General features: G+C 40.5%; 1 protein-coding gene across 1 annotated transcript; it reads left to right on the top strand.

Annotated features, from left to right (window-relative positions):
• The first annotated feature begins 6646 nt into the window (after positions 1-6646).
• On the top strand, positions 6647-27089 carry LOC138056519 (sodium/mannose cotransporter SLC5A10-like). Its single transcript, XM_068902334.1, has 14 exons — positions 6647-7001; positions 11279-11359; positions 12187-12291; positions 12854-12913; positions 14923-15027; positions 16173-16278; positions 16633-16713; positions 16915-17228; positions 17614-17831; positions 19371-19515; positions 21126-21213; positions 21790-22038; positions 22860-23078; positions 24377-27089. Exons 1-14 carry the CDS (start codon positions 6906-6908, stop codon positions 24592-24594), a joined length of 2085 nt encoding a protein of 694 aa, XP_068758435.1. The 5' UTR covers positions 6647-6905; the 3' UTR covers positions 24595-27089.
• Positions 27090-27345: the final 256 nt, after the last annotated feature.

Below are 27345 nucleotides of genomic sequence, written 5' to 3'. Positions count from 1 at the left end.
TGCGCACTCCGAGAAAAAAGTACTGTTAGGAACCTTGTGCTCATCTGATTACGGTGGATGATCCACTCAGAAAACTCAAGAGATTATTTCTCGCCCGCATCGATCTTTTTTACATGAAGGGAGTCTTGATATATGAAGCGCCGTTGCGCCACCAGTGCGGAAAGTGCGTGGATGGTCAGAAAGCTTGTAGCGTGTTGGGCACAACTCATTCCTAACTGCATCATCATTCGCATTTGATCAAGATAGAATCAGCCACACAGAAAACTTCTGAATTTCTGGAGCAGACGTCGATTTTTCAGTGAAAACAACCGTCGAGGATGGACTCCAGATGTTTAGACATGTCCTAGCGCGTAATAAATCTCCAAAATAGCGACCGGAGAGAAGAAATGAAACGAAAACGACAGAGCTCAGAAAACCGTGGCTGCTCCGTTCAAGCATGACGCACAGTACACGGGTCGGTGAAGAAAAAACACGTTTTCCAGGCGTCAGTGTTTTCGTCTTAACCGTTCAACCTTGGCAAATAGCCAAAGATAATTGACCAATCAGAGCGTAAGTCTATTTAATCAGGGCCCGGTTGTTCTAACGCTAACCCAGATTAAACATTAATCAAAGAGTATAATTCTCTACTCCCCAATGCTGTTCAACGCTGATATTTGGCAAACCTTTTTATTAGAAGAAGTCGATTTAAAAAATAATAATAATAAGCAAAAGAAACTTTTCCCAGAAAGTTGAAAACATGATACAAAAGTTGACGCTAATCCTGGATTAAGTTAATCGGCTTTCAAACAACCTACGTGAGGGGCCGGTTCCTCGAAGCCTGGTTAGCGCTAACCGTTGGTTACGAGGGGTCAAAACTTAGAGGTTCCATGGTATTAAACGCTAATTAGCGCTAACCATGATTCAGCAACCGGCCCTTTGCGTATCACAATAAGTGGCATGATTTGTTACTGGCACTGCTCTCTATTTTGTGAATGCCAGAAATATTGCCCAAGTTTAAAAATTGCGCTACTAAATCCCAAACTCCAATTCGGTGCACATGCATGATAGCGACGCAGAAGTGAGTGCAAAAGTAAGAAGAGTATTGGAACTAGGAAAACAGGCAAGGACTGAATGCTTCCGGAAATTCCCAGTTCCAAATCTATTGGAAGACACAGTTCGACTCTTGAGTCGGAAAGAATAAAATTGTTTTTCCTTTAAAATACTTTAATACTGCAAAACATTTCTCGTTATGTTCGAGCAGTTTGTTTGTTTGTTTGTTTTTTATTATGAAAATTGTACACGCTTGCTCTAAATCCTTTGCAAAAATTTACGCCAAAGCAATCGGCTTAACTCCTGGTGCGCAAGTGAACCAGATGTCAAATAGCCTATGAGGTCGTTCCCTCTTTAAGGACGGTGCCTACTAATTAACAATATTTTTGCATCGGTTTGTGATTATGCAGGAACTGTAGATCTTAACAAGTGTTATTAAAATCCAAAAAGGAAAATTGGGGGTAACCACGCATTTTTGAAAGATAATTCATGAATAATATTTGTAAAAAGCTTTAAAATACAAAGCAATGTATGGCGTTCTTTCTCAAATTAAAACTTAATTATCTCTCAAAAATGCATGGTTACTTCCTATTTTCTTTTTGGATACCAAGAGTACTTACTAAGATCTACTTTCTCCGGATAGTTTTAAACCGAGCCAAAATATCCCTGTATTAGTAAGCATCACCGATAGGAAATCCGAGTATCTCAAGATTCGCAGAACGTATGCGCAATAACAATAGTAGGCGCCGTCCTTGAGAGGAAAGGTGAGACTCTTGGTTCAACAGTTTGAAAACAGCGAGCTTGTAAGATCATAAAGATGGGATGTTAGACTGATGTTAGAGAGGCCATGTTTTACTGAATTGTTTTCTTTCTGCCACCAGCTTAATTGCTCTTTAGCTGGCACGCTAAATACTTCATTTCACGTTCAGGCCCAAGGTTTCAATTCTCCCAAAAGGAAATTAAGGCTGCCTTGGCCTTTAATTAAAGCAAAAAACAAAACTGAGGGGAAGCAATATTGTGGCTAATCTCCCTGACTTAACTTAATCCTGTGAATTATAACTGAGAGCTCACACAAAAATGCCAGGATTAGCTAACATGTAAATGGTGTGCTAACCAGATTTATGAATATGAATGATCCGGAAACCCAAGAAAGTTATGTGCTCAAGACATTAGTTGTTTGGAGCTACATACATACTCTTTTGTAAGTTCTCAGCAGTATGCGACTGGCTTCCCTTTGACTTGTAGTTCGCGACGTTTCGACTGCATACCGCTAGTCTTTATCAGGGGATGAGGTCCACTGGTTACGCGTCACCTTTTAAGCAGGATGCTTTGCTGTGATCGGTTGATTTTCTGCAGCTGTGTTTGGTGCATTTCGATCCTCGCTGTTTCGGTGTTCCCACCAAGGGCGCAAGCAGAATCGCTGAGCTTGCATCCATAAGATTCCTAAGGGAAGGGATCAGACTGACAAAGATGGCCAAGGGAGATGCACAGAAGGAAGCAGAATCCACACTGCACAAAGTATAACATCCTCTCTCTCGACAAACGACACCAACAGGATAATAGAACAGATCAAGACCAACACCCAGCGAGTCTTTAACACCACCAAAGACAGACATAAGCAGAAATATAGAGATAGCCCTACTGAAGAAAGGACTGAACTTCGCCGTAACTCCTGCGTACATCCCTGCCACGGAGATAATCGCCAAGGCCGAATCAGCCACCACACAACTTGACGCTGAACAAGCAGACACTGTAAGGAGAGCTGTTAACAATATCCTTCAACAGGCAGAACCACCAGAGCCCAACATCACGACGGAAATGCAAGACGCCCTTAAACGCTTAAAAGAGGACGAGTCCATCATGGTGCTCCCAGCGGACAAAGGGCGCGCCAGCGTAGTCATGGATACCGACATCTATCACACTAAGATGTCTACCCTTATCGAGAACGGACCGTACCAGCTGCTCAACAAAGACCCGACAGACCGTCTGACACGGATGTTTTCCGAAAAGCTACTAACCTTGAAGCGAAGAGGATATCTGTCAGAGGCCGTTTACAACAAAATCAGACCTCGACACAAAGAGCCGCCTGGAATCTACCGTTTACCAACGATTCATAAGGCCGATGTACCCTTACGACCTATTGTGTCATGCGTGAACACCTTCGCATATGATTTATCTGCTTACTTAGCTAACATGAAGACTAGCAGTATGCAGTCGAAACGTACGATCTACATCTCAAGTGACCACAACGTGAGACAGACGAGAATGCTTTATTATCATGTTAATGGTATTTTTCAGTATTTTTGATTCTTCCGACATGTCCGATCACAAAGTTAAGTTGAAATGCTCGAGTGCAGTCTGCAAAGCCGATATAAGACGAACTCTGAGAATGAGAATCTCAACCTCAAGAATTTTAATTCATCAACTCTCCTTTCTGAAATCACGAGTAACTTGCATGCATGACTTATGTTCGAGAGAATCGGAACACTGGCGTGATCGTGGGAACGTGACAAAATGTTATCACCTTTAGGTACAGTCAGCAGGTGGCAGAACAGCTAAGATCACTTTTTAATAGCTCAGACGTTCCTTTTAACAGGATATCATGCTATCCGAGGAATGGTACACCTCATATTCAAGGCACGAGGATGGCAGATCGCCATTCCACCCTCTTTTCTATTGTTTTTCAATCATTACGATAATTCTTGCAATCGGGTCAGCTTACGGATGGTAAAATCGCATTAAACTAATAAAGGACTTCAGCTTTATTTATTTATTGTTACGACGTTTGAATTTTGGATGGAATTTACACTACAACGAGACTGAAAATTCTTTTTTGGGTCGATTGGAGTAAGATTTGAGGACGTGCGGTTAAGATCATATTTCTTTTTTACGGAAAAGTAACGTCGAGGGTTTATGTGATCGAAATGCAGAATCAATTTATTGCATACGAACGATGGCATTCACAACTCGGTCCTAATTGAACCGTGTCTCTGTTTGCAATTCAAATAATTCATGAAGAGATATAATTGGTTATATAGATATAAATAAGCAGTCCTTCTCTCTGAGCTCTCTTATAACTTTGTCCCACTTTAAACCGGCGTCCGGTTCTTGATGCCACAAAGTAAAATTGGCAGCATTTAAAAATAAGGTAATAATTCAATTATTGGCAAATTTTCGTGAGAAAATTCTTCTTTTCCGTTTGCTGAAGGGTGCCGGGTAAAGGCAATCTTTGTGCAATAGGTTTTTTTTTGGCAGAGTAGCTCAAACAATATTATTATAATAGTCGACGAGATCGAGAACGGCAGAGGACAGTCATTTTATTGGAGAAAAACAATGGCTGTTCATTCCCACCCCGCACGTGTTTGTCACGTTTTGGTAAACTTCGTTAGCGTTCTTTCCAGAACACTCATGGGAAATGTCTAAATTTGAAGTTCGGTTAGGAGACCTGAGGACCTGCGATACATTTCAGCTACCTCTATATATTATAACCTTCTACTCCATATATTTATGCCAACTTGATTCCGCCGGGATGGTTGCTACACACAATTTGAACAATTTGGGATGATCCAGTAAATGATCTGGCTCAATAGCGCGCGATCGAATAATTGATTGTCGCAGACGTAGTCGCCGGTGTCGTAAAATGACATGTCATAAAAACCTTGTTTAATGAATAAGAAAGTCGCGATGCACACATCAAAGTATATGCTTTTTGTTACACTGCGAGAACAACAATGTGAGGCTCTGGAGACATCGTGGGCATACAACCATCCCAAGTTCTTTCTCTATACCCACTTCAGTGGTGTTCCTTCAATCGTGTCAGTAGCTTCGCCAACATTAGCCAGTATCAAAAAGACCATAATACTCTTTGCTTGTCCCTCCAAAATTTTGCATAAGCATTGTTTCCAATTTCTCTTGGGACGATTACTGCCATCATAAGTCTCACGAGAAAACAAAAACAATCCTTATGCAAAATTTTGGAGGGACACACAAAGAGTATTATGGTATTTTTAATACTGACTAAGTGTCCAACACAAGCAACACTCCAACCTAAACAACAACAATTCAAGCCAAGATGGAATAAGCACAGAATAGTTCCCATATGACCTTTTTGCAAGGGAGGCCGAGGTTGACCTGGTTGATGCTGCCAGGGGTAAACTTGTTACGTAATGCGTGAACACAAAATATCCAATGAGATTTTACGAAATTGTGATAGTGACTGACCCCCTAATCAAATCTGCACTTGATGAAAATCTACAATGTATAGAGCTCTGCATACTGCATACTAGTTTGGTGTTGTAAAATTTTAGCCGGGCTAAATCAATGAGCTCTTCACGTGCAATGATCTACACAGAACCTGAGAACTGCAAAATGCATGAACAAAATGCACTTCAGCTTGCATCAAATCTCCTCTGTTGAGTTGACAAGCTGCAAAGAAAAAAAAAAGTCGCAACCAAACAAAAGTGAAAAGTATAAATTGTAACAATCACGTACTTCGAGCCAAATTCGAACATTAGATAAACATATCGTTGATAAAAACCGAATTACAAACATTTAAAATAGAATTCCATAAAAATCCCTAAAAAGGGAGCATAAAAATTAATGCCACTGAATTCCAACTTAATAGGCTTTGGAAATAGCTCAATTTTCCCTCTAAGATACGTACTCATTCAGAATATATATGGGTTATTGACCAAGCGTGAGGTCAAGATGGCTGGATATTGGCCAATTCTTTTTTTGCGTGTTTATGAGACGAAGTCGAGGTCCATAAACATGCAAAAAAAGAACGAAGCCAATATCCAGCCATCTTGACCGAACAAGCTTGGTCAATAAAGGATTTATTACATGACTTAAAACACCAAAAAATCTTTGATCTTGCGGGACCAAGCGAGAAATCCCGAGCGGGCAGTGTCGCTCCATCTTGCCTACTCGGGTAGCAAATCACAGCGTGCGATTTGGTCCATCTTGTCTGCTCACGGAGTTGGTCATATAATAAGTGCCGTTCATAAACGTAATAAGGGAAATTATTTACTGCTCATTATGGCATGCTAAGCACAAATTTTGCTACCATTTTCTGAAAACAAACCACCCTGTTCAGAGGCAATGTGAGGAGGGGTGGGGGGGGGGGGGGGCACATAATGTTCGCTTCATCAACTGAGCAGGTTTTATATAAAATCAAGTTATCCAGGACTCTTCAAACTCTTTGCAAATCTCATAAATTATGGTTTGGGTTCGCAACTGAAAGAAATGCTATGTAGCCGAAGTATTAATAGAATAGACACAAGTTAAAGAAATTCAACCCTAATGCAATTATGCACAAATTCCAATGGATGTCGGAATAGCTATTGCAGCTGGAGGGCATTACCGAACTGGTATTAAATACAGACAGTAAAGCGGGATTTTCCTTGAAGCGGATAAATGTCTACCATCCCAGACCCTTTTGTTAAAACTCGAGAAGACAATCTGCCTGTCAGTCCATTTTTGGCGTTTTCCTGTTGTGCTGTTTCTGTAAAAACGCGAGAGAAGTAAAAGTTGTTTCGTGCACGTGAAAAGAAATGAAATTTTCATAAACCCTGGCTTCATATTTCACATTGCCAAGCTTAAACTGTCGTCGGCTGTTTGAGTTGCCCAGATCGATTCAAACAATTGATTTGACCCCGCAGACATCTTTTCGCGTTACATAGGAACGTTTTCGACGTTCGCCTCGACTGGGTGCCGGCTGATTTGGTATATAAAGAAACCATCGGTCGATAGTAAAAGTCATTGACCACAATAAGACTTCAGAACTTCAGCTCTAGTGGCCGTTTGTGCGAACATTAAGTGCTGGCGTTGCATCAAGATCTTCTTGTTTGGCTTTCTGTATCCGGTTTGCAACCAAGATGGTTTTCATCGATGAAGAACAACGGTCGATGCAAGTCGCAGACTGGATCATTATTGGCGTTTATTTCCTCGGATGCATTATAGTTGGTTTATGGGTAAGTTCAATATCGAACAGCTCTTTGGTCTTTTCCCTGAGAAATACCTGAATATCAATCTAGAGGACAGCAGGGGACTCTAGACGACTTGAAGGATAGGATGTTATGTCGTTGGTGAATTTGAGAGAATCGCAAAGCATAGTGCTTGACGCCGAATGATTTTCGCTGGTAAAAGTTGCAAAGACACCAGAAAATAAATTCAGGAATTGCCTCTCAAATAAGAGCGCCTTGAATTACAGAGACTCGCTTCACACTCGATTGGAATAGTATTCTTTTCCACAAATCAACTCAAGTCTTTTTCTTTCGTCGATTCCTTAAGACGAAGCCTATCGAACTGGTTTCTTAAATCTCTTTGTCTTGGATTCCAAACAATATCTTTTATTGCATTTGATTATTCTACGAGAAGCTTCCATCATGTAATGTAGACGAATACTAAAGAAAGGTGTATTTATCGTCGTACGTTGCTTGTTTCCAGGCATCTACGATCGTAAAAAATTAACGAAAATCGGTGGATCCTATCACATTTAACGTCTTTTGGATTTGCTCAAACGTTCATATTTTGTTTAATATTTGAATGTAAAAGAACGCGATAGCGTGACATAAACTATTTCGACAAAATGTCAGAGATCTTTTGTTGAAAAATAAGTGTGTAACTTGCTAAAAAGGTTGCGAACAGGTTCCTTACCAAATTCGCGTTCCTAGACAATTTTATCGGGAAAACTGTACTGTGGACAACGCGGACACAAGGGAGAATCAATCCAGCTAAACTGGATCCGCCACCCTTCAAACACCCACTTTTTCTCTTGAACAGCCGCATTCCTGCAGGATTATGTAAACTGAAGTTGATGTCAACGGTAATTAGTCGATAAGTCGTCGGCTTCGTCATGAACCACATGTACAGGTCGATTTGCAACAAAACTATTTGGTATCTAAAACAAAATTGACGTCTACACTTTGAATTAGAGATCATCTTAATCTCAGAGGTGTTTTAATCTTTGGAAGCACTTTCCAGCCTTGGCAAATGGGGAGAACTATGCCCTATGGAAATTTGTGACCTCTGGAATGTGACCGGACAGAGGATCATGCTGAGAAATTTACACCCTGGACCTTGTACAAACGTACAGCCATGAGTCACGCTATACAATCACGCTATTCACGTGTTCGTGCATGCGTGATACTGTTTAGTCCCTCTAATCACGTGCTACGGCAATTGTCAATTGTTTCAACACACGTGCGTTGCTCGGTTATCCACCCGTTATTTAAATCACTATCCAGTTGAATTATCCTGTGGATAGTGATTTATCCAGTGGATATCACTATCAACCATTCGAACAACCGCTGCCTGGTCTGTAAAAAGCTTTATTTTGCCAATGTCACGAACTAAAAGAAACAGATCGCTGATCACTGATTTATATGGCCAAGAGGAAAACTTTTTCTCACGTCACGGAGAAGTAAAGGAAAAAAACCTCCTGTAGAGTTAAAAAGTATGAAAATCGAGGAACTTCCCTAATTTTTTAACGAAAGTATGCATGAAGAAATAAGCTCCTGCCTAAAATATTTGGAGAAAATAGAGTTTACATTACGTTAGGAATCTGATACAATCATCCATGTGCTTGGTGGGTGGAAAATCAACAAGATAGTTGTGATATCACGATTTAGATGATTAATTTGCTAATTGTTGAAGGGTTGATGATAGGATTGGTGCGATAAGAAAGTCTCGGAGGATAATCTTCTCATATAACGCCATTTACACACCATATGCACAATGCAGCAATGTGCAGCGCAGTGAAATTCCTTGCCAGGTGCAAAGTTATGTAACTGGGGCCAAGGATTTTCAGGTTTTCGTCTTCGTTGATTTGGGCTTTAAATCATTTCAACAATTAACTGATAGACTGTTCTTTGAAAAACGTCAATCCTTTGTGAAGCTTTTAAATTTATTACAGTTTAGAATTTGAAGGCCGAAAAAACCCGTTTATGATTATAAATTCATAAGATATTTACAATTTTTGAATTGGATGATAATGGTATGACGTAATGATAAGCATCTTTATTTTATGATTGTAATAACCAATAAACTATGATAAATTCGCTTCTTATCATAATACACAGAAGATACATTTCTTATTTGCTAAGAGGGATTTGTTTTGCTGCAGAAGAGCGCCTGTAACGCCAACACAGCTTCCTTTGCAAATGGGATGTAAGACACATAAGACTCGAAAAACTTAAATACCAGCTGTAGTCTTTGCAATTTGACAAAGCTTTGCTTTATCTCTACATACAACGGCTTGCTTTCATAATTTTCAGAAGCAATCGAAAAAGGTTGGATTAGGGACTCTTAATACGCTTCCCATCAACTGATCTTTATCTCAAAATGGCAGATGAAAATTTCACCCCTATATCACGGCCGGGGGTTAATCAGTCGGCACATTTTGTTGAACAGGGCCAAATACCATCTGTTGCATTAAGAGTGACCAGTTCTAATTTCTCCTTACATCAACACTGTTTTATCAAATGCACAGGTCACGAGAATAAAGAAGTTCTTATTGTCTTGATTTGAAAACAGATTCGTTATATTGCCAAAGCTAATGTACAGAGAACAGCTCGGATAATATGCATGTCGCCATGCGTTCTCTTTTCGGATAAGAACTCCTAAGCTTAACACGATAACCTTCAATCTATGGAATGGCTTTTTCATAGCAGTTTTGCAAGGATAGATGACAAGAAATAACAACGAAGAAGCAACAACAAAAAAAGGAATAACATATGGCTAGGTCAAACGCGTCTTCTATTCGTGACACTCGAAGAATCTTCGTAGGAGTCATTGAAGATATTACGCCCTCATAGCAAGCACTCTTTTATGACAAATTTTTGGTCGCTAGTTTTCAATAAACGACTTCTGTGTGTCACCTTGCATAGGTGTGGCAAAGAAGGAATAATTGTTTTGCTAAAAAAATCCCATATATCCAATTCTCTTCCCCTCAGAAATGACCGGTTTTTGCCGCATTCTTCGACCATAGACCTTATTTTCTTGGCAAGTCAATGGTACTCAAACAATCTTCCTTGGACTCTTTTCAAATAATACAACCTCTTACCGAACGCTTTTTTTCAAGTAAATCCCAGATTTTTGTTTATTAGTTTTAATTTCAATGTAAGACGTTTGTGTTTAAGGTGATTCCCTGGTTTTGCATTGCGCATTCCTACTGCGCACGATTTTTGGGTCATCAGCACGCGCACATGAGCGCGCGCGCGTACAAAACATAAGGGATTTCCCTCAAACTAAGCTCGATAGCGAGATAAAAGCTCCTTTTCTCTTAAACGAGCACGGTGACCCCCACTTTTTATTTTATAAATTCAATGACAACAATATCCGCAATAACTGAGAAAAAATTTGGCAGAAATCTATAGCTACTTTTTTGGCAAATGAAATAAATGCTACAGATAGAGACGTAACGGGCCCAGCAGAGCAAATCCAAATTATGTTTCCTTTAAAGGATAAAAATATCAATTAATAATGCAGGGTATTTGAAGCCATTTTTTCTGGGACGTACATGAATAAGCAATCAAAGAAAGTCGAACTCTGTGTGATATAGCACGCCGCATTGAAAAATAATCGATCTTCTTTGTTGTGCACTGAGATAACCAAAAGTCACCTAAATAACCATATTTGTCAGCATCGTGGCATGAAAACAAGCACGGTGACCCCCTCTTTTTATTACCTTTTAAACATCTCCTTGTACTGTAATGTCATCATACCAAGTTTCATCGGAAATCTATGACGGGTTCTTTTACCCGGGAATCACCTTAAATGTAACGCTCCGTCATTTGCCATCCTTGCGGCAATAACTTTTTAAGCAAAAAAAAAAAAAACACGTGTGTTCAATTTCCCAGTGTTCAGGCTTGGACAGGTTTTGAACCCATTGCCAGATTTCAAGCCGAAAAGGCCTGGGTACGAATCTGTAAATTATGGGATTAGCAACTATTGAGAGCACAACGAGATTTACAAAATCCCCAAGTTTGTTTAGGTAAGGAATAATTGCTGGGTTAGCCTCTGGTCTCTTGTGACGAGGGCTAAGCGCTGACTCGAAATCGTTAGGTTTTCTAAATTGTTCTGGTCACACCATATTTAAACTTAGTAAGACTTTACTAAGATCGTTTGGTACCTTATATACACAAAACTAAGTGTCTCACCTCATTTTGGAGCATCCATTCTGGTCACAACCCTGTTTACCATCAGTCATTAATCTAGCGCATCACTGACTCATAATTTTTATTCGCAGTCCAAATTTAGGAAACAAAAAGGAAGAGATGAGACTGCTGAAACGTATTTTCTGGCCGGAAGATCCATGATGTGGTGGGCGGTGAGTTTGTTTCTCAATGTGGTGTGTTTCGTTTCAAAAAATGTAGTTAATAGCATCTCACTGGAAGCCTTTTTTTCTTAGTTGTATTGGTGTACTTCAGTGTGTGTACGGTGGATGCTTCGGGTACAAATGTGATCACCAATTCCGTGGTTCCGAATTCAACTTCGGCATGCTTTATAAATTGCCAAGTGGTTGTTTCCGTGCCTATGGGGTTTCTAGACGGTGTTACGTTTTCATGTTATTTGTCACCACTCCTCAAGCAGAAGTCGTCAATTATCACCACTTTTAAATTTGCGTGTCCTTAGCTGGTGAATGTTTCTCGTATTTGTCCAAAAGGACCACAACATCACTTCTTCAAAGTTCTATGCCTGTAATTTGTTGCGCATTACAAGAGACACACTAAAAGTTTCGAAAAAGGTGGTTAAAAAGACACGCCTGTTTCTTTGTAGCAAGACTTGTCCGGCAATTCAGTTATCCTCTTGTTTAGTTTGAATCCAACATTACGATACAGAACAACTTTCCATTTTTGTTTTGTATCTCATCTAAACGTAAGAATTACTCTGAGCAAGTAGAACAGAGGCAGTCAACGAAATTAACCAATCACAACGCAAATCACGGAATACACACAACAAGTGCAGCCGCCCCTAAGCGCGGGAATATTTGTGCGAGCCAATGACTATATTGATTTTGCTTTTACCTCTTCAGTATTGGCTAAGATTTTGGCGCCAAGATTTTGAAACCAATCTAACCAAGTAAGAATACACTCGGCTCTTTTTATTATAATCGAATACCACTCTAAGCAAATATGTGATACTTCTGTTTTCCAGGTTGGCCCCAGTTTGTTTGCGAGTAACTTGGGTAGCGAGCACTTTGTTGGTTTGGCGGGTTCTGGAGCTGCTACTGGGATCGCTGTTGTCGCTTACGAGTGGCAGGTCAGTTGATGTGGGACTTTATCGACCATTTAAAAGGGTCTAAAAATTTTTTAATGTGACCAGATCTCACGAGATGTCATTTCTTTCCTCAAACTGAAGAGTCTGAATCTGTTTTGAATCACCTTTTATGATGATAGTGAATTGGACCAATTCGAAATACACGAAGTAAATTGCAGCCGGCGCCAAACGCACGAGAAAATCTCAATAGTGCGCGAGACCTTTTTCCTTTCGCTTCCATTGGCTGAGAAAGGAAAGCCCTAATGATAGAATAATTTTCGTTTGAAGTTCCATGGCTACCGCAAGAATGAAATCAAGAATGAATCTTGAGTGGAAAAAGATACAAGAAACACGAAATAATATTGATCATAAAGTTTGAAGCTATTTTGTGTCAGAGGGAAGGAAAACCAACACTTCATGCAATGGTATAATCTGTTCACTTCTTCGGTAAATTTGTGTGTTCGACAGTTTCAAAGCTGCTCTAGGGCTGTATAAATTTTCATCGTCTTTGACGCTTTGAATTTTAATTATCCGAGTTATGGTAACATTTTTTGGTTGTTTACAGGCTTCTTGGATTTTGCTTCTTCTCGGCTGGGTCTTTCTGCCAATTTACTTGCGATCGAGGGTGAGTGCGCTTGATAAATGAATGGTTTGACTTGACCGCGAGAAACAGATGCACGCTGCCAAGCTAACAATGGAGTAAGACTTAACTGATTAGAGCGTAATGTAAAGTGCTAAGTACCTACCCCATGTGAACCATATGAGAGTTAGCCCTACTAATGGAAATGGGCCTACACAAGGACAGAGAAAAACTCTGACCAGGGTGGGAATTGAACCCACGACCTTCGGGTTAGATCACCGCTGCTCTACCGACTGAGCTACAAGGTCAAACGTGAGCAGGCCGTGGGAACTGACGATGTTAAAGTCACGGCAATGAACATGTACAAGTACAAGGAGAAATTACATTTTGCAAACGTTGGCCGTGTAGCACTTACTCCAATTCCCACCCTGGTCAGAGTTTTTCTCTGTCCTTGTGTGTGCCCATTTCCATCAGTAGGCCTAACGTTCACATGGTTCATATGGGGTAGATACTTAGCACTTCACATTACGCTCTAATCAGTTAAGTCTGTTCAAATATAAGTGCTACACGGCCAACGTTTGCAAAAACGTAATCCCTCCTTGTAACAATTAAGTAAGCTTGTGTGCACAAAGTTTAGGGTTACTGTTTGCAACAAATGAACATTGAAGTTTCTCTGTTCGCCTTTTTTCCTCCAAAATAAGCATCAATCAATTGGTATAAGAGAAATACGGGCGATTATTTGAATAGACTTGGTCCAGCGGGTGCTTGACAATAAAACCGCGCTCCAATTCATTAGGGAGCTTGTGCAGGGACGATAACGACGGCTAAGAGAAGGCCATGTTAAAAACAACGAGGAACTTAAGCAACGACAACGACAACGAGAACGCCCTGCTCGCGCGTTTTCACTTTTGTCCATTTCTTTGTCGTCGTCTGCAAAACAACAACGTGAAATAGCCAAATTTGAGGTTTTAAGGCCGGGACACACTAGGCGATAAGTCGCTGCGACACGTCGGGGAAAAAGTCGCTTCAACTATTCGCCTTGTGAGACACGGTTAATTTTATGAAAATCATTGTCACTGCGGCAGAATTTTGTCACGCCGCGATCATTCGCACGAATTCAAACCAGTTTGAATTCGTGCGACTAATCGCAGCGACAAAAATTAGCGAAAGCAGCGTTGTCGCATCGTGTGTACACTTCCGGCAACAAGTCGCTGCGACAAAATATAAATAAACCAATGAGAGATTGTCACATGGTCAGCCATATTGAATTAGAAAACTAGTTTACATTCCCCCTCATACGAGATCACTACGTGTGCACCGAACAGGCGTCGCGACTTGTTTTGCAACTAGTGCATACGGAGCAACTTGTCGCAGAGACCTGTCGCTGTGACTTGTCGCCTGGCGTGTCCCGGCCTTTATGAAGAACGGCAGCACTTGAGGATAAATTTTCCTTGAGGAACTACCACACCCTTGTCATATTAAAAAGGTTGAAATTGTCACGAAATGATTACAATAACGTGAATTTATATTATGAGATGACATTCTCGTTGCCGTCGCCGTCGTCGTTGCTCAAGTTCCCTCAAAGGGAGCTTAAGCACGCGCGTTTTTGAGACGCGGATGATAACCGGAAGTGAAATGATCAGATTTGAGGTTATGTAGAGGATACGAGCACCTGACAAGTCCCACTGACCACCACCCAATTTTATTCCTGGAATGTTGATTCACACTTTCCATGGGGAAAGATTTGAAGTAATCGAGAAATAACTTCAAAAACGGGAGACATATTTTTAGACAACGTTCTCGTAAGCGTCTTCGTCGTTCTTGTGTAAGCTACTAATTTCATCTTGGAGAGGGTCGATTTTTGTAGATCACGGCGCCAAGGAGGTAAAGCCAAAAGCGAAAAGCATTTATCAAATCGAAGCAACTCACTTCTGAAAGTTCTTAAAGTAAAATGCTTGCTGAAAACTGCAATTAAGTAGTCCTAGTTAAGCTTTGTTTTTATAAAAGGCCTAATATTTCAGGAGTCAAGCAATGATGATTTCTTTATGCTTTAGGTCTACACCATGCCTGAATATTTACAAAAAAGATTCCAGAGTCCCTGGATCAGAACATATTTGACAGCTGTGGCTTTGATTTCTTATGTGTTCACCAAGACATCGGTAAGTAACGCATTCATTAGTGTCCACGTTAATTTAGCGCTAGGGAAGTCAGAGTAGATAACTTAATACAGGAGTCTGGCCTTACATTAGTACAGATGTTGGGAATCTGACTGCCATGCGGCTGGAGGACATGGATTAAACTTGCGAGTTAAGTGCTACACAACTTCTTTCGCTTATTTTTATCCTTAAATATTTGACCAAATTTAACCTTATTCGAGTAAATTGTTGCATTTGTAATCTCATCTGCAATCGATTGAATGTACTTTTGTAATCTCAATGATGACGAAACTCGGAAGGTCCCGTCCAAAAACATTTTTATGTTCATGCATTCGACGTTCATCGGAACGTTCGCAAAGGGTATGGGACGCAGTGTCAGCTATGTCCTCTTACACACGGTATGTTATAAAAGTGGATATATATGGATGTAAAACGATCAGTCACCAAACCATAATTATACTTGACTTCAATTCTCTCCCCAAGTGCTTCTTTCCTTTACTTTACTCCTTCATTTAATAAGTATAGGAAATCGTATGACTAACGCCAGTGCATTTCGTAATTTATGGGCACGAATGATGTTACAAACATGACGTTATACTCCACAAAATTCAATTACTCTATCGCTTTGTTTCCATAGCAACTTCCGAGTTACATAAACAAGTAAAAATTAGCGGTAGGAAAGAACGACGTTTCGGTGACATCGTGAAAATGGTGTCACGATGTGACCGAAATGTCGTTCTTTCCTATCGCTAATTTTTCACTTGTTTATGTTTTACAAAGCCTTTGCTTACAAAACTTCCGTATTGTACTCTATAACCTATTTATGCATTCGTCATTGACCAATCAAAAACGTGTTATTCTGTTACGTGTATAATAATTCCATGAACGTTGACATCCACTCATTCGTTTATATTACACACGACAATGTCATAATCAATCGTCACATTTATATCTCAAGTTCTAAACTAACAGTTGAAGACATTATCGTTCGTGCAAACATGAGATCTTCACCGGGTTGAACCTAACCCTGACCGCCTAAATCACACTTTTTTCATTCTTTCCTACGTTCATATTTTGGCAGAACCCTGCTTTCTATCACCATTGCATAACCGAAAATCAGTTAACTCATCCCACATTTTTTCACACAGGTTGATATCTACGCTGGCAGCGTTTTCTTGTACGAGGCTGTTGGTTGGAATGTTTACGTCTCTGCTGCGTCTATTTTGGGTATAACAGCTGTTTACACGGTGTTAGGTAGGAGAACTTCTTTATTTCTAATTTTTAGACAGTAGCTCATAATTCGGAGCGTCCATATGGTTCAAGCCGGGTCTCGTTTCTCCGTGATAGGATAGGGCAAAGCCGACCAAGACACACGTCATGGTTACGAGTACCAGCAGGCTAGCGGACGAGGTTATTGGGTTTTTTTGCAGGCTCATGACGCCAAAAACGTTGTAACAAGGAAAAAAAAAACTAGTCGCATGCATGAGTCAAACAAAGCTAAGGCATTTGATGTGGAAGAATGCTTCTACCTGATAAATGTTGTTAAAGAGTAATTTATCATTCCTGTCTTGGTGTACACTTGCTCAATTTCCTACCTTGTTTTATTAGGTGGTTTGACAGCTGTAATTTTCACGGATGTGTTACAGTGTGTTATCATGATCATCGGAGCCATCGTTTTGTCCATTTTGAGTAAGTGTATCTGTATGCTATTACGGTCCATTATAGAAGGGGCGGCTTTTCGTTACAGTCTTCTCCCTTCAATTCAAGATGAGCAAGCAGTATAACACAATCGTTTTCTGGGCTTTTTTCGGGCGACGTACAGATCTACGTCTGTATTGAGGGATTTTTCTGTCCTACCATAACTATTTCTCTGTCGGTTTTTCGTTTTAGGTTTTGTAAAGGTTGGAGGGTATAATGGGTTATGGGAACATTACGGGACTGCTTTGGGTAAACCGTATGTCCCCAAAGCTACCATGATGCCTACCATGAATCCTAACATCTCCACTGCAGCTACAACGATCGCAACAACGTTGGCCAATATGAGCACAGTGTTGCCCACTAATGCGACTACACTGACAGGCTGCTACAAGATGACTCCGTATTGGGGTACAATGTTTCGACCACTTGATGACCCAGACTATCCCTGGTTGGGGTTGTGGATTACTCTGCCAATCTTAGGGGTGTGGTATTGGTGTACTGACCAGGTATGCTTTTATAGCTTTTATTCTACGACTATTCCATCTTGTTCTCGTTTTACAATAGAAAAATACAATAGAAGTTAGAGAAGTCGAAAGACCGAGTGAAGAGGTCATCACACTTATCTCGACAATTTAAGCAATCTTCTCTTATAGAGACCTGAACTAGGACTAAACAAAGCTATCGAGAGAAAAAAGGCTTGCTTTTTTTCTGAAGCGCTTTGACCCATTATGCGAGCACAGTGTGAATTTCTTAGGTAAAAAGGTTTGTCCTTTGGTTTGCGACCTCTGTCATCTCACAGTGACGTTATTTGTTTTAATGTTAATTTGTCATGATCGTATAGGTCCGCACTTGTTCGATCTATAATCAATTGCCCTTGTTATCAAATTTCAGGTGATTGTACAGCGGGCTCTCGGCGCTAAGAACAACACACATGCCAAAGCGGGGGCCATATTGGCGGGCTTTTTGAAAATATTGCCCATGTTTGTTATGGTTATGCCGGGTATGATAAGTCGCGTATTGTTCCCTGACTCCATTGCCTGTCCTGACCCAGTGAGCTGTGAGTTCCATTGCGGAAACAAATATGGATGCACCAATAACGCATATCCCAAGTAAGTTATGGCAAAGTATTTACCAGATAATATTTACCAGAAAACGTTCACTGATGTCATTGTCTATGATTCTGTCTCATTAAGGACGGTGCCTACTATTGTTATTGCGCACACGTTCTGCGCATCTCGAGATATTCGGATTTCCTATCGGTGATGCTTACTAATACTGGGATATTTTTGCGCGGTTTAAAACTATCCAGAGAAAGTAGATCTTTGTAAGTACTCTTGGTATCCAAAAAGAAAATTGACGGAAACCAAGCATTTTTGAGAGATAATTAAGCTTCAATTTGAGAAAGAACGCCATACATTGCTTTGCATTTTAAAGCTATTTACCAATATTATTCATGAATTATCTTTTAAAAATGCGTGGTTACCCCCAAGTTTCTGTTTGGATTTCAATAACACTTGTTAAGATCTACAGTTCCTGCACAATCATAAACTGGGGCAAAAATATCTTTAATTAGTAGGCACCGTCCTTAACATACCAAATTACAAAGGCATCTTGCTGGCGATGAACAAACTGCTTTAAAAGAATAAAGACCTCCTAAACCATGTTATATCCGAGTCCCTAGTTTTAAGCATTTTACTTTCTGTATTAAATCAGCAAATGAAAAAAAAAAAAAAAAACGATACATGATTGGGAGGCAAGAGCTCTAATTAGCCCACACATTCTTCTTAAAATTGAAAACGTGACAGTCTTCAAAGATTACCTGATGCATCAAGCCCGAGGTCCTGAGATACGTCTTCAGGTACTTGTCTCCAAGAGAAATGTCGACACCTTTACCAAATGTGAAAAACCCCTTACTTACGACTACTCCAGTTCCTTCTTAGCATTTCTAAGGTTTAGAGGAAAATACATTTCACTATGTAGTAATAATGCCTCCAATTGATTCCGGTATGGTTCGTTCTGGGGCGGAATAGTACAAAGCCTGAGTATGAGAGATTAGAGCGAGCGCATTTGCTAAAATATATATATAATGGACACTTTTCCTCAAGCCCAATTACTTTCTTTATCAGAATGGTGAGCTTAGAGAAAACATTTCATTTCCTCGCATTTAGATTTCATTTTAAAATGCACGTGGGAGAGTGGATACCTGGTCAGATTTTAGGGCCGGTTAAGAGAACGTGGGTCCTTGCATGAACATCGCAGGGGTTGTGAAATGGGTCCTATCGTTTATAGTCCTTTTCCAAGAAGAGCTGAAAGCCTAACTATTTTTGTGTGTAATTACAAAGGCAGCGCGTATGCCTGAGTAATTTTAAGACCTTAAACGGACGTTTATCTACCGTGGGTGCCAGAGGCCTTCTCGCGGTCTTACTCTCACACAAGCTCTCATTTTATCTCGCGGCTTCGCCGCTCCTTTCAGGCCTCCGCCTGACAATTCGGAAAGCGCTCCGCGAGAAAACCTCACTCAGGGTAATGATGATCATGATCCGGCCGCGTTTCAAACCCGCGTCCTCCTGCGCGATAGTCCGAAGTTCAAACAGCTGAGCCATCGGGACTATACGTTATCTTTCTCTAATCCTTTTGTTGCTATTCAGGTTGGTTCTCAATGTGTTGCCAACTGGATTGGTCGGTATGATGATGGCTGTCATGATGGCTGCTCTGATGTCATCGCTTTCATCGGTATTCAACAGCAGTGGCACCATCTTTACTGTCGACGTCTGGCTCCGCTTTCGACCCAGGGTATGACTGCTTGTTTTCATCCATTAGTGAAGCGGTCGGGATTATAATCAGTGGTGATCGTTGTCGCTTCTGGATTGAAATTCAAACCTTCCTGAGAGTCTAAAAAGATTTTGAACTTTTTGCATTTTTTTACTGAAGTGCCTAAAAGAATGTTGAGGTAGCCTTTATTTTGCACTGCTTCGATTTGTCATTGGCTTAAAAACATCACGCCCTTTTTAAGCTAGTCAGAAGGAATTTCGAAACGAACTTTGATTTGCTCGTTCAGGTGTGTGTTCCCGCGCATCTTTCAACGGTTGCATTAATTTGCCAAGCTATTCTTCCAGTTGCTTTTTCATAACCATATTAATTAATCTAGCCAATAACATCAGTTGAAGCAATAGAGCGAGTTTCAATTGAGTGTCGTAAAACCAAAACCAAAGTAATTACTTTGGCCAATCAAAAAGGACTGAGACAATCCGGCAAACCAATCAAAACTCGAAGTAATTACACGTAGCCGACACAAAGCGCGGGAAAATGTGCACGCGTGAGCCACGATTGGTTTTGGTTTCACTTCTGATTGGTTGAGAAAATGGCGCGAGAACTTTGAACCAATCACTGAGTGAAGTAATCATAAACCAAAGTAATTATCTAATTACTTTCGACACTCAATTGAAAACCACTCTAGTCGAATCAACCAATCCAAAACTAGTGTATGAGACGCTGGCGAGGGAGGAAAAACGTTAACGCTAAATCACTTTTCGCGACTTACAATCTTACTGAACCAACTAATTTTTTGTTCAACTAATTTGTCGATCACCTGTTTTGAAAGGACAAAAGCATTGATTTAAGAATCATGCCGAATATGGCATGAATCAAGAGAAAATGAGAGGACAGAGAGGGAGGCTCAGGGCGTTGGCAGGGATATGTTATGTCCACGAAAGTTATTTTTAGACGAGCAGAAGTCTTTGTTCTAGCAGAAGTCTGTCTTCCGAGACGTCCGCATGCAGTCTTGCCTCGCTCTCAGGTTCTTAGTGAAAAGAGAAAATGGCGGCTCACTTGGAAGGCTGATGAATATTTATTTTCTTTCAAACATCGGACCGAGGTTGGCCTGCATGCAGACGTCTCGGAAGACTTCCGCTCGTCTAAAAATAACTTTCGTGAACATGACATATCCCAAGGGCTGGACCGGGAGCCTCCCTCTCTGTCCCCTCATTTTCTCTTGCATGAATTCGGTAAAGATGCGATACAAAAACACCATTGAAAAATCTGGCAAAGAATTTCCAAGAATCTTTTTGACTTGGTGGCCACGGTAAGGCGCGTCGTACTGTAACTACCTAACAAAGTTTTTTTACAAATTGTCGACCAATCAGGATGTGTGAATTTCATTGACAGTCACGCTTCCTTGCAAAGTTTGCACTGTTGTAAGTTGAACACCGTTGCATGGGTTGTTGAGTTGACGTATTAACACGCAGTTATCTAATGTGAAAGTTTGTTGCGTGGCCACGGTAAGGCGCGTTGCACTGTAAATTTCAGTCTCCCCTTCTTACGAGGAAACGTAGCTTTTGCCTACAAGGAGCTTTGTAGTTGTATTTTACTGTATTTTGATATATAATTGCATGGTCACATTATAGGCCAGCGAGAGAGAACAGGTTATTGTTGGACGTGTAGTTATCGTGGCTCTGGTTGGTGTTAGTATTTGTTGGCTTCCAATTATCCAAGGTATCGTATCCTGTTTTATTTTCATTCCTATTTATTTGTTTATTGATTTGTTCAATCACTTATGTGCACTCTGTTTAAAAATACAAATGATTATGAACAGTAGCTTTCGTGGTGCTCAGGGCGCGAAAGAAAGTCGCGAAAACGTGACTGTCCCGAAAATCCATTTGTGAAACTGCGATTAGCTCGTTTTAAAAAAGCTGGCGTTTAACACGTTTTCAAGGGAAAAAAACATTGGAAAGTTTGATGTCTTGAAATCTCTTCCTTTTAACAATACAGAGGGAATTGTGGCACCCGAAAAGTTTCAGGATTTTCGAGAAACAGGCTGCTGGGCTCGAGTTCGCAATTCGACGACACATTCGAGCCATGGTTATTGGGTCTTTCCTCCTGCCCGAGAAACTCCGATATCATGATCCGATATGACTTCATAAGTTCATTTAGTAGATTTCTAGTATTCTCGTAAAAGTGAGTCAGCGTGCTGGTCGAGTAATTCACTTTGTCAATTTTAAAATAGATGCTAACTGCATCACCATATCTTCCCCAAATTTATCCCTGGCATGTTCATTCTTCCTTTTTCAGGCGCTGCCGGCAACCAGTTGTTTGTCTACATCCAGAAGATCCAGTCGTATCTTTCTCCGCCTATCACCATGGTGTTTGGATTGGGTATCCTGTGGCCTGGCCTGACCTCTGTCGGTGCTCTATCAGGACTGCTCTTTGGCTTTCTCTTGGGAATGGCGAAATTCGTTGTTGGAAACGTTTACCAAGCTCCGCACTGTGGCCAAGTTGACGATCGTCCAGCATTCGCCAAAATGCACTTCATGTATTATGGTGAGATGCGTCATTTTAACTGTTTGACTACGAGTTTGATTCGAGTTTGGCTATAAATACCATGTAAGCCTGGATAATAGTCCTGGTTTGAACAGTCCCGTTAAAGACTGGATGTTTTTAAAATTCCCGTGCAACCGGTGTACTTGCATCTGCTAACAACGCGGATAATATAAATTACTTTCGCATATTCTCCATCAATATTTCATTCACTGAAAACGAGGACAAGAGGAGTGAAACCATTTACATAGAGCAATAGCCATAGACCTCTTTCATAATGGCGGCCAAATAAATTATTCTTTTGTTTTAATGTTAATAAGCCCTACTAACCTCGCTACGACGAGCAAATTTTAAACGAATATTTGTTTTAAAACGAGGACAGTAGGTCTAATTAACATAAATACAAAAGAATGTAAACTTGGTCGCCATTTATGAAAGTGGTCTATTACCTTGCTGTTTTCTATTTTATATTAAAATTAACTGGAGTTTTGTTTTTGTTCGTCACGAATGATAGCCTTACTGTAAACGGAGCGTCCAATGTTAGAATATTCACACGACTGGTCAGTGCTACTCTCCGTAGTGAAAAAATGAATCTTGGCAAAATTGACTCAGTCACTTTTCTTTTGTAAAATCACACTGAATTGGCCACCTTACGAGAACATAGCTAATCTTATCCTACCACCTTCAGAAAACCCCAGCTAGTTAACATATGAAATGCTGACTTCAAACTGTCTCCAATGGAACTCTATGTTGAGTTTCTTTCCCCGAAGAACATTTCTGTATCTGATATAAAACCGATTTTTTTTTCGTTAACTTTTCTTCAGCGATAATCATTTTTGGCGCCAGTGGGTTTGTCATGGTCGTTGTGAGTTTATTTACAAAGAAAGTTCCTCGAGATGAACTTGGTGGACTGACATGGGTGACTATCAATGACCCGCCCATATCACACGGGGCAATTGGCGAAGAAGATGAATGCGAAAGGGTTGAAAATGGGGGATCCCGAATAGCAGGGAACTCCGAAGGCATAGAGCTTTTGAGTAAAGGTAAGATTCTATTATGTTCTTGATTTATTGTTTAGTTAAGTTGGCAGGGCTGGCGCAGTGGTGCATGAGAGCACTCGCCTTTCACCGGGATCGATTAGCGGATTCTACGCCATATGTGGAGTAAAGTAAAGTAAAATAGAGTAAAGTAGACCTTATTTAACGTCGATAACTCGTAACAGTAATTCAACTGACAAACCTGAGGTCGACGGTGCGCTCATTTTACTCCCCCCTCTCCATCAGTGCTCCGTTTTACGGGTATTTAAAGCTACTTAGCTACACGGAAAGGAAAGGAGTCGAAACAAGGATCCGAGATCCGGGAATCGAACTCAAGACCTCTTGCACCAAGGCCGCGCACTAACCGACTGTGCCATCCTTGCTCCTAGATTGAGTTTGTTGGTTCTCTACCGCTCTTCTCCGAGAGGTTTTTCCCCGGGTTCTCCGGTTTTCCCCTCTCCTCAAAAACCAACATTTGCAGGCGTAGCTCAGTTGACTAATGCGCGGTTTTCGGAGTAAGGGGTCCCCAGTTCGATCCTCGGTGACTTCAACGTCTGTTTCGGCTTTCCTCTGATCCGTGTAGCTATAGCTTTAAATACTAGTGAAACATAACACTGACAGAGGGAAGGGGGTAAGAGCCACACCATCGGCTTCCATTGATACCAGTTTCGTAACTGAAGGAACTACCCAAATTAAATAAATTGACTTTACTTGACTTTACTACCGTGTTGGAGTTCATATGTTCTCAACCCTTGGTGGACCTGAAAACAAGTACAACGTTCAGGTGCCACGAAGGGTAGAATGAATGTGTTTATAGGTGGACTAAGGTAATTAGTGATGTGTTGTACAATGATTTTTCTCTCAGATAGTACGATTGTTCGGATTGGTCAGTTTTACGAGACTTGTTCTACAGAACAGCCCGCTAAATTTTGTCGCTTGATTCAAAGTTCTAGAAATACAATAAACATCTTACTGCCCTTGGTTTTTTGGGTCCTCTGTAAGCAAAAGTTTTTACCCGAGAGCGAGAATAAATAGCCTTTTTTTACGAATGGTTTTAATTCCTAGTCAATCCTGGATAATCCCCGCTGTCCTTTCTGGAGGCTAACGGCCATTTTGAAACTTCTTTGGAATTTACAATTCTGTCCGTTTGCCCTCGCAAAGGACTGGAACTACCCAGAAATCACTGAGAACTTTCTCTATAACCGGCCGTTACTTACAGAACATTCTTAGAAACGTGCTGGCAAGGGGGTTTAATATTCGCTGGGCTGGGTTTGCCTACTTAGTATTGAGTTTTCACTTTTTAGATGAGAAACCCGAATCAAACCATAACGATTCAGAGAAAGATGCAGCTGATAAAGAGGACAAACAAGATGAGCGGGAAGAGCCTTGTGTGACACCCGACAAAGTGCACCTCACTGTAGTGCAGTTTGCTAAGGAAGATCCGATCCTGAAAACGTTCTTGCATGTGATGAGCCTCCTCCTTCTTTTTGCCTTGACTATTTTGTGGATGTACTACCGTTAAACCAATTTTTAACCCCTGATATTAAGCTACTGTGGGTACTGCTGGATCTATTGAGGGTGCAAGATGAGGAAGCGCACGCGGCGATGGCATAAATGCGTGATGTTCCAGAGAAATGGAGGCGGAGACGGGCATGGTGCCAGAGGAACGCGCCTGGAGGCACAAGACCTGACACAGAGAGCGTTTTCTTCTTGTCACGTGCTACACTTACTTATTCGCACCTTTGATATATCCAAGCGACCTAAGTCTTCTTTATGGTTTTGTCACCGACGTTTTCACGGAACGTCCGTAGACTTTGTCCTTTGTCTTCCTTTCTGAAATTCAGCAAACACAGTCATACTAGTTTTTTTAGTAGAGTGTAAAGAATGAGTTTTGAGCCATAAGACCGTAGGGAGTTTCGGAAACCACGACGGCTGAGGTGACGAAGACGTTACTTCAATCTTGTTTATGTTGTGCAATATGGGCCAAGTATCCAGTATAACCGGATTTGTACGCACGGATTTGAAGTAAAGAAAGAAGGAAAGATTCACTATTGTATGCCCACGTTGTCATCAAAAACTTTTAACCCTTTTACCGCCGAGGGCTTCCCCGTTGACGAGTAAAATAGTCTGGCGTTAGACAGAGTAAAATCTATAAGTGTCAATGGCATTTATGGCAGTGAAAGGGTTAAGTTGGTCATTTCAAGTTGTTGTTTTGACACCAGTACTAGAGAGAAATGTACAAAAACTCGTGCCGCACGTGCAGTATAATAGTTTTTTCCTCGTTTTATCACTGCTTTTTGTTGTTGCCGTAGCTTTATCCGCCGTCGTTTCTTAAACTCCCAGGTAATTGGCATGACGTCAGCATAACGTTGCATACCGGAACCGGAAGTCTGATACTGTGCCGTCCGATGAGTTGCTTAGTCACCTGACATCAGGATGAAAGCGAGCTTGCCACAAGGTTCACTGCATTTCTTATGCAAAACTGATTTAGTATCAGAAGAGGGTCATTTACATTAGCTAGGGCCTTTCAAGCTAGAATACAATTCATGGACTTCAAAGTAATATTCACGGAAATAATTATATTCGAAATCAATATATTCCTTTTGGCAAATTTCAATATTGTATTTTCAAAGTAACCATATTATAGCTTTTCTCGTTTTAGAGAAATCGGAAGCCAGCTGTGAACACTAAATTAATTTTAAAAACGCCTTAAGAATGGCAAAAAATGTTAATAATACGTTCATATCCCGTTGGTCATTTCTTTTCGTTGTAGACAACAACAATAATAATACTTCTCGTTCCCTATGACGTGACAACAAAAAGCAATGAGTTCTTTTTGGACTCGAATTCTAATATATGAAGACATCGTTGACATCACCTATTGTCATTAATGAGCCAACTAGAGACTCGTTGGCTGTCGAAACAAAGGGTTTTTTGTCCCTGTGGTTGGCAAACAAAAACAAGGTATGGTCCCTTTTGAGAGTATTCATAAATGGCGACCAATAAATTATTCTTTTGGCTTTATGCTAATCGTCCTCACTAGCCTCGTTAGCACGAACAAAAAGTTCAAAATAATTTTTGCTCCAAAGTGAGGCAGGTGAAGCTGACAAGAAACCTTCATTTATAATCATTGCGGACATCTTTATCGTACTTAATCTTCAGATTAAGTAAATCTTTGTCACGTTTACTTTTACAAAAATTAGCCGGGTCAGCAAAGTTGCATTTAAACTACTTTACGATGGCTCTCAATCCTTGTCTGTTTTCAGAGTTTGCCTTTTAACGACAATGGGAGTTAAATTTAACGTAAGTGCTATGATCAGAGAATTAAATTCCCCCACTTTAAAAGCTGACCACGAATTAGCTTTGTATATAGACCGTATTCATAAATGGCGACCAAGAAATTATTCTTTTGTCCTTTTGTGCTAATCATCCTAACTAGCCTCACTATGGAGCAAAGAGTCTTTTGAATTTTGTTCGTGCTAACGAGGCTAGTAAGGACGATTAGCATAAAAACAAAATACGGTCTACAGGTTTTCTTTTTCATTTTCTCTTCCTCTAGTTCATGATCTCGTACAACTTTATACAACATTATTTTCACACGATAATGTTTAAGGCTGAGTAGCTTGTAGGGTCGTGCACAAATGAAATCAAATCAAATAAAAAGAAAAAAAACATATCAAATCATATTGGTTTTTGAGGAGACTAGAGCAGTTTTCAATTGAGTGTCGAAAGTAATTACCGAATTGCTTTGGTTTTGTATTACTTCACTCAGTGATTGGTTCAAAGTTCTCGCGCTTTGTGTCGGCTACGTGTAATTACTTCGAGTTTTGATTGGTTTACTGGATTGTCTCCGTCCTTTTTGATTGGCCAAAGTAATTGTTTTGGTTTTGGTTTTACGACACTCGATTGAAACTCGCTCTATGATTAAATTAAAGGATAATTCACAATTATTTCTACTGAGTTGTACAACTGAGATAACAAATAAAAGAACTTTCCACTACTGTAGTGGAAATACGACTGGTTTGTTAGTTCTCGTGAAATGACTTTCCACTCGTAACGTAAGTAAAGGAAATTTGCGCATCAACTACAATCCCGAAATGCCCATGTAATAGACCATATTCGTATTCCCAGTATTGGACTGGAACTAGCTTGCAATGGAGGCTAATGCGGGGGAATATATTAAAAATATTTGCATTTGAAAAGATTCCCCCGCATTAGCTTCCATTGCAAGGTAGTTCCAGTCCAATCCTGCGAATTCGAATATGGTCTATTA

Source organism: Montipora capricornis, chromosome 7 (assembly GCF_036669925.1).
Source record: "Montipora capricornis isolate CH-2021 chromosome 7, ASM3666992v2, whole genome shotgun sequence".
NCBI lineage: Eukaryota > Metazoa > Cnidaria > Anthozoa > Scleractinia > Acroporidae > Montipora > Montipora capricornis.
This window is presented reverse-complemented; position numbering and strand designations above follow the sequence as displayed.